Source organism: Hyla sarda, unplaced genomic scaffold (genome assembly GCF_029499605.1).
Source record: "Hyla sarda isolate aHylSar1 unplaced genomic scaffold, aHylSar1.hap1 scaffold_3524, whole genome shotgun sequence".
Classification (NCBI taxonomy): domain Eukaryota; kingdom Metazoa; phylum Chordata; class Amphibia; order Anura; family Hylidae; genus Hyla; species Hyla sarda.
The window spans coordinates 1-14,457 of NW_026610289.1; the positions used below are offsets into that span (position 1 = coordinate 1).

Consider the following 14,457-nt stretch of genomic DNA (forward strand, 5'->3'; position numbering starts at 1 on the left):
ACAATATGGAGGCGGTGAAGTCCGGTATGGGGGGGGGGGGGGGGGGGGGAACGACATGCGGCCCAGACATGCGGAGCGCTTCCTTAACCTACCATCTGAACTGCGCTGATGTATTGCTTCTGCTCCACATAGATATGGGCCAGGTTGAGCCACACGTCGCTGATCTCCGCAGTCGCCTCTCTGACCTGGGCGAAGACGTCGCGGGCTTCTCGCACGTAACCCTTGTGCGCCAATACGGCCCCTAAAAGGATTAAGGGTGCGTAACTGTCAGCAAATTGGTGAAGGAAAAGTTCTCCAGATACCCTGTATACCAGTGGTTCTCAACGGGGGGTGCTTAGAAAGTCCCCAAGGGGGGTGCTTAGAAAGTCCCCAAGGGGGGTGCTTGGATGTCAGAGGAGAGAAGGGTCGGGCAAGTGTCCCCCTGCAGAACACATGTACTACAGCATGGGGAGTGCATGCTGGGAGTTGTAGTTTGGGTCTCACCGCTCTACACATACCGATGCCATTTGCTGCATACAGGTTCTTGGAGTCGTTCCGGAGCACCTGCTTATAGATGGCCAGAGCGCGATCCTGGTGACGCTTTTCCTGCAGGAGAAAGATGAATCTATAATTCTCCACAATAAGTGACAGATCCCAGCTATGGGGGTGAAGGATGGCGGATCTCTGCAGTCATGTGACGCACTGACCTTCTCCCGGTCTCGGGTGGGTTGGTGCAGCGTCTGCAGCCACACGTTGCCCAGCGCCAACATGGAGTAGGTGTCGTTCTGGGTGGACGGCTGCTTCAGGATCCTCTCAAACTTCTTCTGGCCGGGGCCCCACTCCTGCTTGGCCAAATGGAGGTTTCCGATCAAGGACCAAGCATCCGGGTGATCCTGAGAGACAGAGAGAGAGAAGAGACTCACTACACGGAACGACCCCTGACCCCGAGATCAGGAGCGGAGAACAGACTCTACCTGGTTAATCTGAAGAGCCTCTTTAAACCAATCAGAAGCTTCATAGAAATTCCCCTTGTCTCTGGCCATCGCTCCAAGACGCAAGTAACCTGAGCGGAAGAGAAAATGGTTAGTTATATCCTGTATTATACTCCAGAGCTGTACTCACTATTCTGCTGGTGAGGTCACTGTGTACATACATTACATTACTTATCCTGTACTGATCCTGAGTTATATCCTGTATTATACTCCAGAGCTGTACTCACTATTCTTCTGGTGAGGTCACTGTGTACATACATTACATTACTTATCCTGTACTGATCCTGAGTTATATCCTGTATTATACTCCAGAGCTGTACTCACTATTCTGCTGGTGAGGTCACTGTGTACATACATTACATTACTTATCCTGTACTGATCCTGAGTTATATCCTGTATTATACTCCAGAGCTGTACTCACTATTCTGCTGGTGAGATCACTGTGTACATACATTACATTACTTATCCTGTACTGATCCTGAGTTATATCCTGTATTATACTCCAGAGCTGTACTCACTATTCTGCTGGTGAGATCACTGTCTACATACATTACATTACTTATCCTGTACTGATCCTGAGTTATATCCTGTATTATACTCCAGAGCTGTACTCACTATTCTGCTGGTGAGGTCACTGTGTATATACATTACATTACTTATCCTGTACTGATCCCGAGTTACATCCTGTATTATACTCCAGAGCTGTACTCACTATTCTGCTGGTGAGGTCACTGTGTACATACATTACATTACTTATCCTATACTGATCCCGAGTTATATCCTGTATTATACTCCAGAGCTGTACTCACTATTCTGCTGGTGAGGTCACTGTGTACATACATTACATTACTTATCCTGTACTGATCCTGAGTTATATCCTGTATTATACTCCAGAGCTGTACTCACTATTCTGCTGGTGAGGTCACTGTGTACATACATTACATTACTTATCCTGTACTGATCCTGAGTTATATCCTGTATTATACTCCAGAGCTGTACTCACTATTCTTCTGGTGAGGTCACTGTGTACATACATTACATTACTTATCCTGTACTGATCCTGAGTTATATCCTGTATTATACTCCAGAGCTGTACTCACTATTCTGCTGGTGAGGTCACTGTGTACATACATTACATTACTTATCCTGTACTGATCCTGAGTTATATCCTGTATTATACTCCAGAGCTGTACTCACTATTCTGCTGGTGAGATCACTGTGTACATACATTACATTACTTATCCTGTACTGATCCTGAGTTATATCCTGTATTATACTCCAGAGCTGTACTCACTATTCTGCTGGTGAGATCACTGTCTACATACATTACATTACTTATCCTGTACTGATCCTGAGTTATATCCTGTATTATACTCCAGAGCTGTACTCACTATTCTGCTGGTGAGGTCACTGTGTATATACATTACATTACTTATCCTGTACTGATCCTGAGTTACATCCTGTATTATACTCCAGAGCTGTACTCACTATTCTGCTGGTGAGGTCACTGTGTACATACATTACATTACTTATCCTATACTGATCCCGAGTTATATCCTGTATTATACTCCAGAGCTGTACTCACTATTCTGCTGGTGAGGTCACTGTGTACATACATTACATTACTTATCCTGTACTGATCCTGAGTTATATCCTGTATTATACTCCAGAGCTGTACTCACTATTCTGCTGGTGAGGTCACTGTGTACATACATTACATTACTTATCCTGTACTGATCCTGAGTTATATCCTGTATTATACTCCAGAGCTGTACTCACTATTCTGCTGGTGAGATCACTGTGTACATACATTACTTATCCTGTACTGATCCTGAGTTATATCCTGTATTATACTCCAGAGCTGTACTCACTATTCTGCTGGTGAGGTCACTGTGTACATACATTACATTACTTATCCTGTACTGATCCCGAGTTATATCCTGTATTATACTCCAGAGCTGTACTCACTATTCTGCTGGTGAGGTCACTGTGTACATACATTACATTACTTATCCTGTACTGATCCTGAGTTATATCCTGTATTATACTCCAGAGCTGTACTCACTATTCTGCTGGTGAGGTCATTGTAAATACATTACATTACTTATCCTGTACTGATCCTGAGTTATATTCTGTATTATACTCCAGAGCTGTACTCACTATTCTGCTGGTGGGTCACTGTGTATATACATTACATTACTTATCCTGTACTGATCCTGAGTTATATCCTGTATTATACTCCAGAGCTGTACTCACTATTCTGCTGGTGAGGTCACTGTGTATATACATTACATTACTTATCCTGTACTGATCCTGAGTTATATCCTGTATTATACCCCAGAGCTGTACTCACTATTCTGCTGGTGAGGTCACTGTGTATATACATTACATTACTTATCCTGTACTGATCCTGAGTTATATCCTGTATTATACTCCAGAGCTGTATTCACTATTCTGCTGGTGAGGTCACTGTGTACATACATTACATTACTTATCCTGTACTGATCCTGTATTATACCCCAGAGCTGCACTCACTATTCTGCTGGTCTACAACTTACAGTCTACATAGTTGGGATGTTCCCTCAGGATGTTCTTGTACAGTTTCTCGGATTCGTGGAATTCGCACAGCGCCTCGTACAGTCTGGCCAGGTTGTAGTTTGTGGTGACGGAAATGGCGCTGTAGTAATGTTCGTCGTGTTCGGCTTCTGCTTTAGCGCGATCCAGGGAAGCCAAGAAATATTTCTGTAAACATGATAAATAGTCTGAGGATGGCGCCGGATGAGGAAGAATAGGGAACCATATTGTTATACGCTATTTATATCAGTTTTGTTTTATTTTAACAGTTAAAAATAAATTTAAAAAATAGCATTTTTGTAAAGTAATAAAATCCGAGATTTTAGATTTATTTTATTTTTTTTTAGAACTTTTAGATTTTTTTCCTGATATATGAAGTGACTCCCCTCCCAATAATAGTAAACAAACCAAATGTGATGGAGACTCGCTCCTCCTCTCCCTGCTCTGTGTCATGTGATGGAGACGTGCTCCTCCTCTCCCTGCTCTGTCTCATGTGATGGAGACGCGCTCCTCTCCCTGCTGTGTCATGTGATGTGATGTAGACGCCCTCCTCTCCCTGCTCTGTCTCATGTGATGGAGACGCGCTCCTCCTCTCCCTGCTCTGTGTCATGTGATGGAGACGCGCTCCTCCTCTCCCTGCTCTGTGTCATGTGATGGAGACGTGCTCCTCCTCTCCCTGCTCTGTCTCATGTGATGGAGACGCGTTCCACTCCCTGCTGTGTCAAGTGATGGAGACGCGCTCCTCTCCCTGCTGTGTCATGTGATGTGATGTAGACGCCCTCCTCTCCCTGCTCTGTGTCATGTGATGGAGACGCGCTCCTCTCCCTTCTCTGTCTCATGTGATGGAGACTCGCTCCTCTCCCTTCTCTGTCTCATGTGATGGAGACGCGCTCCTCTCCCTTCTCTGTCTCATGTGATGGAGACTCGCTCCTCTCCCTTCTCTGTCTCATGTGATGGAGACGCCTTCCTCTCCCTTCTCTGTCTCATGTGATGGAGACGCCTTCCTCTCCCTTTTCTGTGTCATGTGATGGAGACGCGCTCCTCAGACTTTTCCTGGTTCGATATCCTGATCCGTCGGGGTCTGAACACTAAGACTTCCCATGATTAAAAGGACACGGGAAAAGTTTACCCCCAGTGACAGCGCCCCCCAGGACCATATACCTTTGCTTCCCCAAGGTTGCCCAGGCGGTAGTGAAGAGCCCCAACGTTATTCAGGATCTCCGGGGGGACGTCCGCCTGCACCTTTTCCTGCAGGATCCGTGTGGCTGTGCCGTAGGCGGAGAGTGCATTCTGGGAGGAAACATAAGGAGGTCAGAGGTCACAGACATCAGACGTACAACCCCCACCCAATATAGTATAATCCCTCACCTGAATATCCGTCTGCTCCAAGATCTGCGCCAGTTCGATCCAGGCCTCCACATCATCCGGGTACTGCTCTGTGACCTTCTTCAGATGACTCTGCGGAGAGAAAGCACCGAATGAGGAGAAATTACCCAAGAATTGTCTGCTCCACATTGTCTGTGTACTGTGCCCCCAAGGGATAATCTGCACCCATGTGTGCTGTGCCACCCAGGGATAATCTGCACCCATGTGTACTGTGCCCCCAGGGATAATCTGCACCCATGTGTACTGTGCCCCCAAGGAATAATCTGCACCCATGTGTACTTCACCCCCCAAGGGATAATCTGCTCCCATGTGTACTGTGCCCCCCCCCCAGGGATAATCTGCACCCATGTGTACTGTGCCCCAAGGGCTAATCTTCTCCCATGTGTACTGTGCCCCCCCAAGGGATAATCTGCACCCATGTGTACTGTGCCCCCCAGGGATAATCTGCACCCATGTGTACTGTGCCCCCCAGGGATAATCTGCACCCATGTGTACTGTGCCCCCCAGGGATAATCTGCACCCATGTGTACTGTGCCCCCCAGGGATAATCTGCACACATGTGTACTGCGCGCCCCCCCCCCCCCCCCCAGGGATAATCTGCTCCCATGTGTACTGCCCCCCCCCCCCCCAGGGATAATCTGCTCCCATGTGTACTGCCCCCCCCCCCCCCAGGGATAATCTGCTCCCATGTGTACTGTGCCCCCCAGGGATAATCTGCACCCATGTGTACTGTGCCCCCCAGGGATAATCTGCTCCCATGTGTACTGTGCCCCCCAGGGATAATCTGCTCCCATGTGTACTGTGCCCCCAGGGATAATCTGCTCCCATGTGTACTGTGCCCCCCAGGGATAATCTGCTCCCATGTGTACTGTGCCCCCCAGGGATAATCTGCTCCCATGTGTACTGTGCCCCCAGGGATAATCTGCTCCCATGTGTACTGTGCCCCCAGGGATAATCTGCTCCCATGTGTACTGTGCCCCCCAGGGATAATCTGCTCCCATGTGTACTGTGTCCCCCCCCCCCCCCAGGGATAATCTGCCCCCACCCACACACTGCATCGCCTCAGACACGTGCTCCTCTCACCTTTGCGATGTCCCTCTTCTCCTGGTCCTCGGAGGCGGCATACAGGGACCCCAGGATCTTCATGGTCTCGTAGTTGTTGGGATAAGCCTTGAGGACTTTCTCGAAGCACTGAGCGGCATTCTCCTTGTCCCCTCTGTAGATATACATCTGCCCCAGACCGAAAAACGGCAGCACGAAGGAGGCGGCGGCAAACTGCGTGGCCTGGTAGTAATACTGGAAGGCCTGATCGTAATCCTCCTGAGATACGAGAGATGACAACGGTGAGAGGGGTCACACACCCCGAGGAGACCCCCAACCCAAGGGACAGAGCCCCCTCCCTTACCTGTACATGGAACGACCGGGCCAGCTGGTAGCAGCTCTCCGCCTGCATGGCCTCCACCTCGGTGTTGTGAAACGCATGGAGAGCCAAATGCTGAACCTTACTGTAATCCTGGGGGAGGAGCCAAAGCGCAATAAGAGGAGCGGTCACATAATATATATATATCTGGAGCGTTATAAGGGGAGCGGTCACATAATATATATCTAGAGCGTTATAAGAGGAGCGGTCAGATATAATATACATATCGGGAGAGTTATAAGAGGAGCAGTCACATATATATATCTAGAGCGTTATAAGAGGAGCGGTCAGATATAATATACATATCGGGAGAATTATAATAGGAGCGGTCAGATATAATATACATATCGGGAGAGTTATAAGAGGAGCGGTCACAAAATATATATCTGGAGCGTTATAAGAGGAGCGGTCACATAATATATATATTATATATATATCTGGAGCGTTATAAGAGGAGCGGTCAGATATAATATATATCTGGAGCGTTATAAGGGGAGCAGTCACAAATAATATACATATCGGGAGAGTTATAAGAGGAGCAGTCACATATATAATATATATCTAGAGCGTTATAAGAGGAGCAGTCACATAATATATATTTCTGGAGCATTATAAGAGGAGCGGCTGATATAATCACATATGATGTAATATATAGAGATTATATCAGTACTGAAGCGTTATAAGAGGAGCGGCTGATATCAGTCACATATGATGTAATATATAGAGGTTATATCAGTACTGAAGCGTTATAAGAGGAGCGGCTGATATCACATATGATGTAATATATAGAGGTTATATCAGTACTGGAGCGTTATAAGAGGAGCGGCTGATATCAGTCACATATGATGTAATATATAGAGGTTATATCAGTACTGGAGCGTTATAAGAGGAGCGGCTGATATCACATATGATGTAATATATAGAGGTTATATCAGTACTGAAGCGTTATAAGAGGAGCGGCTGATATCAGTCACATATGATGTAATATATAGAGGTTATATCAGTACTGGAGCGTTATAAGAGGAGCGGCTGATATCATCACATATGATGTAATATATAGAGATTATATCAGTACTGAAGCGTTATAAGAGGAGCGGCTGATATCAGTCACATATGATGTAATATATAGAGGTTATATCAGTACTGGAGCGTTATAAGAGGAGCGGCTGATATCACATATGATGTAATATATAGAGGTTATATCAGTACTGAAGCGTTATAAGAGGAGCGGCTGATATCAGTCACATATGATGTAATATATAGAGGTTATATCAGTACTGGAGCGTTATAAGAGGAGCGGCTGATATCATCACATATGATGTAATATATAGAGATTATATCAGTACTGAAGCGTTATAAGAGGAGCGGCTGATATCAGTCACATATGATGTAATATATAGAGGTTATATCAGTACTGGAGCGTTATAAGAGGAGCGGCTGATATAACCTCTATATATTACATCATATGTGATGATATCAGCCGCTCCTCTTATAACGCTCCAGTACTGATATAATCTCTATATATTACATCATATGTGATGATATCAGCCGCTCCTCTTATAACGCTCCAGTACTGATATAATCTCTATATATTACATCATATGTGATGATATCAGCCGCTCCTCTTATAACGCTCCAGTACTGATATAACCTCTATATATTACATCATATGTGATGATATCAGTACTGGAGCGTTATAAGAGGAGCGGCTGATATCATCACATATGATGTAATATATAGAGATTATATCAGTACTGAAGCGTTATAAGAGGAGCGGCTGATATCAGTCACATATGATGTAATATATAGAGGTTATATCAGTACTGGAGCGTTATAAGAGGAGCGGCTGATATAACCTCTATATATTACATCATATGTGATGATATCAGCCGCTCCTCTTATAACGCTCCAGTACTGATATAACCTCTATATATTACATCATATGTGACTGATATCAGCCGCTCCTCTTATAACGCTTCAGTACTGATATAATCTCTATATATTACATCATATGTGATGATATCAGCCGCTCCTCTTATAACGCTCCAGTACTGATATAACCTCTATATATTACATCATATGTGATGATATCAGTACTGGAGCGTTATAAGAGGAGCGGCTGATATCATCACATATGATGTAATATATAGAGGTTATATCAGTACTGGAGCGTTATAAGAGGAGCGGCTGATATCACATATGATGTAATATATAGATTATATCAGTACTGGAGCGTTATAAGAGGAGCGGCCGATATCACATATGATGTAATATATAGAGGTTATATCAGTACTGGAGCGTTATAAGAGGAGCGGCTGATATCATCACATATGATGTAATATATAGAGATTATATCAGTACTGAAGCGTTATAAGAGGAGCGGCTGATATCATCACATATGATGTAATATATAGAGATTATATCAGTACTGGAGCGTTATAAGAGGAGCGGCTGATATCAGTCACATATGATGTAATATATAGAGGTTATATCAGTACTGGAGCGTTATAAGAGGAGCGGCTGATATAACCTCTATATATTACATCATATGTGATGATATCAGCCGCTCCTCTTATAACGCTCCAGTACTGATATAACCTCTATATATTACATCATATGTGACTGATATCAGCCGCTCCTCTTATAACGCTTCAGTACTGATATAATCTCTATATATTACATCATATGTGATGATATCAGCCGCTCCTCTTATAACGCTCCAGTACTGATATAACCTCTATATATTACATCATATGTGATGATATCAGTACTGTAGCGTTATAAGAGGAGCGGCTGATATCATCACATATGATGTAATATATAGAGATTATATCAGTACTGAAGCGTTATAAGAGGAGCGGCTGATATCAGTCACATATGATGTAATATATAGAGGTTATATCAGTACTGGAGCGTTATAAGAGGAGCGGCTGATATAACCTCTATATATTACATCATATGTGATGATATCAGCCGCTCCTCTTATAACGCTCCAGTACTGATATAATCTATATATTACATCATATGTGATATCAGCCGCTCCTCTTATAACGCTCCAGTACTGATATAATCTCTATATATTACATCATATGTGATGATATCAGCCGCTCCTCTTATAACGCTCCAGTACTGATATAACCTCTATATATTACATCATATGTGACTGATATCAGCCGCTCCTCTTATAACGCTTCAGTACTGATATAATCTCTATATATTACATCATATGTGATGATATCAGCAGCTCCTCTTATAACGCTCCAGTACTGATATAACCTCTATATATTACATCATATGTGATGATATCAGTACTGGAGCGTTATAAGAGGAGCGGCTGATATCATCACATATGATGTAATATATAGAGGTTATATCAGTACTGGAGCGTTATAAGAGGAGCGGCTGATATCACATATGATGTAATATATAGATTATTTCAGTACTGGAGCGTTATAAGAGGAGCGGCCGATATCACATATGATGTAATATATAGAGGTTATATCAGTACTGGAGCGTTATAAGAGGAGCGGCTGATATCACATATGATGTAATATATAGAGGTTATATCAGTACTGGAGCGTTATAAGAGGAGCGGCTGATATCATCACATATGATGTAATATATAGAGGTTATATCAGTACTGGAGCGTTATAAGAGGAGCGGCTGATATCACATATGATGTAATATATAGAGATTATATCAGTACTGGAGCGTTATAAGAGGAGCGGCTGATATCATCACATATGATGTAATATATAGAGGTTATATCAGTACTGGAGCGTTATAAGAGGAGCGGCTGATATCATCACATATGATGTAATATATAGAGATTATATCAGTACTGGAGTGTTATAAGAGGAGCGGCTGATATCATCACATATGATGTAATATATAGAGATTATATCAGTACTGGAGCGTTATAAGAGGAGTGGCTGATATCATCACATATGATGTAATATATAGAGGTTATATCAGTACTGGAGCGTTATAAGAGGAGCGGATGATATCACATATGATGTAATATATAGAGATTATATCAGTACTGGAGCGTTATAAGAGGAGCGGCTGATATCACATATGATGTAATATATAGAGGTTATATCAGTACTGGAGTGTTATAAGAGGAGCGGCTGATATCACATATGATGTAATATATAGAGATTATATCAGTACTGGAGCGTTATAAGAGGAGCGGCTGATATTACATATGATGTGATATATAGAGGTTATATCAGTACTGGAGCGTTATAAGAGGAGCGGCTGATATCATCACATATGATGTAATATATAGAGGTTATATCAGTACTGGAGCGTTATAAGAGGAGCGGCTGATATCATCACATATGATGTAATATATAGAGATTATGTCAGTACTGGGGCGTTATAAGAGGAGCGGCTGATATCATCACATATGATGTAATATATAGAGGTTATATCAGTACTGGAGCGTTATAAGAGGAGCGGCTGATATCAGTCACATATGATGTAATATATAGAGGTTATATCAGTACTGGAGCGTTATAAGAGGAGCGGCTGATATAACCTCTATATATTACATCATATGTGATGATATCAGCCGCTCCTCTTATAACGCTCCAGTACTGATATAATCTCTATATATTACATCATATGTGATGATATCAGCCGCTCCTCTTATAACGCTCCAGTACTGATATAACCTCTATATATTACATCATATGTGACTGATATCAGCCGCTCCTCTTATAACGCTTCAGTACTGATATAATCTCTATATATTACATCATATGTGATGATATCAGCCGCTCCTCTTATAACGCTCCAGTACTGATATAACCTCTATATATTACATCATATGTGATGATATCAGTACTGGAGCGTTATAAGAGGAGCGGCTGATATCATCACATATGATGTAATATATAGAGATTATATCAGTACTGAAGCGTTATAAGAGGAGCGGCTGATATCAGTCACATATGATGTAATATATAGAGGTTATATCAGTACTGGAGCGTTATAAGAGGAGCGGCTGATATAACCTCTATATATTACATCATATGTGATGATATCAGCCGCTCCTCTTATAACGCTCCAGTACTGATATAACCTCTATATATTACATCATATGTGACTGATATCAGCCGCTCCTCTTATAACGCTTCAGTACTGATATAATCTCTATATATTACATCATATGTGATGATATCAGCCGCTCCTCTTATAACGCTCCAGTACTGATATAACCTCTATATATTACATCATATGTGATGATATCAGTACTGGAGCGTTATAAGAGGAGCGGCTGATATCATCACATATGATGTAATATATAGAGGTTATATCAGTACTGGAGCGTTATAAGAGGAGCGGCTGATATCACATATGATGTAATATATAGATTATATCAGTACTGGAGCGTTATAAGAGGAGCGGCCGATATCACATATGATGTAATATATAGAGGTTATATCAGTACTGGAGCGTTATAAGAGGAGCGGCTGATATCATCACATATGATGTAATATATAGAGATTATATCAGTACTGAAGCGTTATAAGAGGAGCGGCTGATATCAGTCACATATGATGTAATATATAGAGGTTATATCAGTACTGGAGCGTTATAAGAGGAGCGGCTGATATAACCTCTATATATTACATCATATGTGATGATATCAGCCGCTCCTCTTATAACGCTCCAGTACTGATATAACCTCTATATATTACATCATATGTGACTGATATCAGCCGCTCCTCTTATAACGCTTCAGTACTGATATAATCTCTATATATTACATCATATGTGATGATATCAGCCGCTCCTCTTATAACGCTCCAGTACTGATATAACCTCTATATATTACATCATATGTGATGATATCAGTACTGGAGTGTTATAAGAGGAGCGGCTGATATCACATATGATGTAATATATAGATTATTTCAGTACTGGAGCGTTATAAGAGGAGCGGCCGATATCACATATGATGTAATATATAGAGGTTATATCAGTACTGGAGCGTTATAAGAGGAGCGGCTGATATCATCACATATGATGTAATATATAGAGGTTATATCAGTACTGGAGCGTTATAAGAGGAGCGGCTGATATCACATATGATGTAATATATAGAGGTTATATCAGTACTGGAGCGTTATAAGAGGAGCGGCTGATATCACATATGATGTAATATATAGAGGTTATATCAGTACTGGAGCGTTATAAGAGGAGCGGCTGATATCATCACATATGATGTAATATATAGAGGTTATATCAGTACTGGAGCGTTATAAGAGGAGCGGCTGATATCACATATGATGTAATATATAGAGATTATATCAGTACTGGAGCGTTATAAGAGGAGCGGCTGATATCACATATGATGTAATATATAGAGGTTATATCAGTACTGGAGCGTTATATGAGGAGCGGCTGATATCATCACATATGATGTAATATATAGAGATTATATCAGTACTGGGGCGTTATAAGAGGAGTGGCTGATATCACATATGATGTAATATATAGAGGTTATATCAGTACTGGAGCGATATAAGAGGAGCGGCTGATATCAGTCACATATGATGTAATATATAGAGATTATATCAGTACTGGAGCGATATAAGAGGAGCGGCTGATATCACATATGATGTAATATATAGAGGTTATATCAGTACTGGAGCGTTATAAGAGGAGCGGCTGATATCAGTCACATATGATGTAATATATAGAGATTATATCAGTACTGGAGCGTTATAAGAGGAGCGGCTGATATCACATATGATGTAATATATAGAGATTATATCAGTACTGGAGCGTTATAAGAGGAGCGGCTGATATCAGTCACATATGATGTAATATATAGAGGTTATATCAGTACTGGAGCGATATAAGAGGAGCGGCTGATATCATCACATATGATGTAATATATAGAGATTATATCAGTACTGGAGCGATATAAGAGGAGCGGCTGATATCATCACATATGATGTAATATATAGAGATTATATCAGTACTGGAGCGTTATAAGAGGAGCGGCTGATATCACATATGATGTAATATATAGAGGTTATATCAGTACTGGAGCGTTATAAGAGGAGCGGCTGATATCATCACATATGATGTAATATATAGAGATTATATCAGTACTGGAGCGTTATAAGAGGATGATATCACATATAATGTAATGTCTCAGCAGGAGAGACATATCACAAAGTAACGATCATGGGGTACAGGGGGTCTTCATACTTTCTACCACTGATCACTAGTCAGCCTCCAGCCGGCTGATAACAGAGAGCGATAGATAAGATACACTACAGATAACACAATGGATCCTTCTCACCTTCTTGAAGAAGAAGTGATTGGCCAGGTGATTGAGCACCATGGGGTTGCTGGGGTCGATGGTGTAGGCTTTGGACAGGAGCTGGACCCCATTTTTGATGGAATCCGCCTGTAAAGATAAGCAGGATATTTGTTATTGTCCTGCATATGAAGGAGGGGAAAATAAAGTTATATTCCAGAATGGCCGCTAAAGTCACCCAGCTTCCCCAGCACCTGACAGATATGTCGCCATGCTATGCTGGGGGCGTGGAAGACACTCACCTCCTTGTTGTTGAGTTCCAGAACAGCCAAACCCACCAGGGCCCCGACACATTTGGGGTTCAGGTCCAGCGCACGTCCGAAGGCCAAGCGAGCTTTATCCAGCTTGTTGAGCTTCACAAAACAGTGACCCATCCCTAACCGGACCCCGGCTGTGGGAACGAAACACAGATGAGAAATACAGGACGCAACGCAGGGTGAACAGACTGAGCACCACCACATCAGATCCCGTCTAGGCCGCCCCCTCCTGTACACATCAGATCCCCTCTAGGCCGCCCCCTCCCGTACACATCAGATCCCTTCTAGGCCGCCCCCTCCTGTACACATCAGATCCCTCCTAGGCCAACCCCTCCTGTACACATCAGATCCCCTCTAGGCCGCCCCCTCCTGTACACATCAGATCCCCCCTAGGCCGCCCCCTCCTGTACACATCAGTTCCCCTCTAGGCCGCCCCCTCCCGTACACATCAGTTCCCCTCTAGGCCGCCCCCTCCCGTACACATCAGATCCCCTCTAGGCCGCCCCC

The 14,457-nt window shown here is 42.7% G+C and overlaps 1 protein-coding gene across 1 annotated transcript; it reads right to left on the reverse strand.

The window, feature by feature from the left end:
• Window positions 1-56: 56 nt before the first annotated feature.
• Window positions 57-14,083, reverse strand: LOC130331579 (RNA polymerase-associated protein CTR9 homolog). The gene is made up of 11 exons (XM_056553702.1): window positions 13,936-14,083; window positions 13,676-13,783; window positions 6,337-6,444; window positions 6,015-6,251; window positions 4,914-5,003; window positions 4,707-4,835; window positions 3,530-3,713; window positions 954-1,042; window positions 687-872; window positions 498-585; window positions 57-241 (listed from the first exon to the last, which is right to left on the reverse strand). The coding sequence occupies exons 1-11, from the start codon at window positions 14,065-14,067 to the stop codon at window positions 84-86; spliced, it is 1,509 nt and encodes a 502-aa protein (XP_056409677.1). The 5' UTR covers window positions 14,068-14,083; the 3' UTR covers window positions 57-83.
• Between the last annotated feature and the right edge of the window lie 374 nt (window positions 14,084-14,457).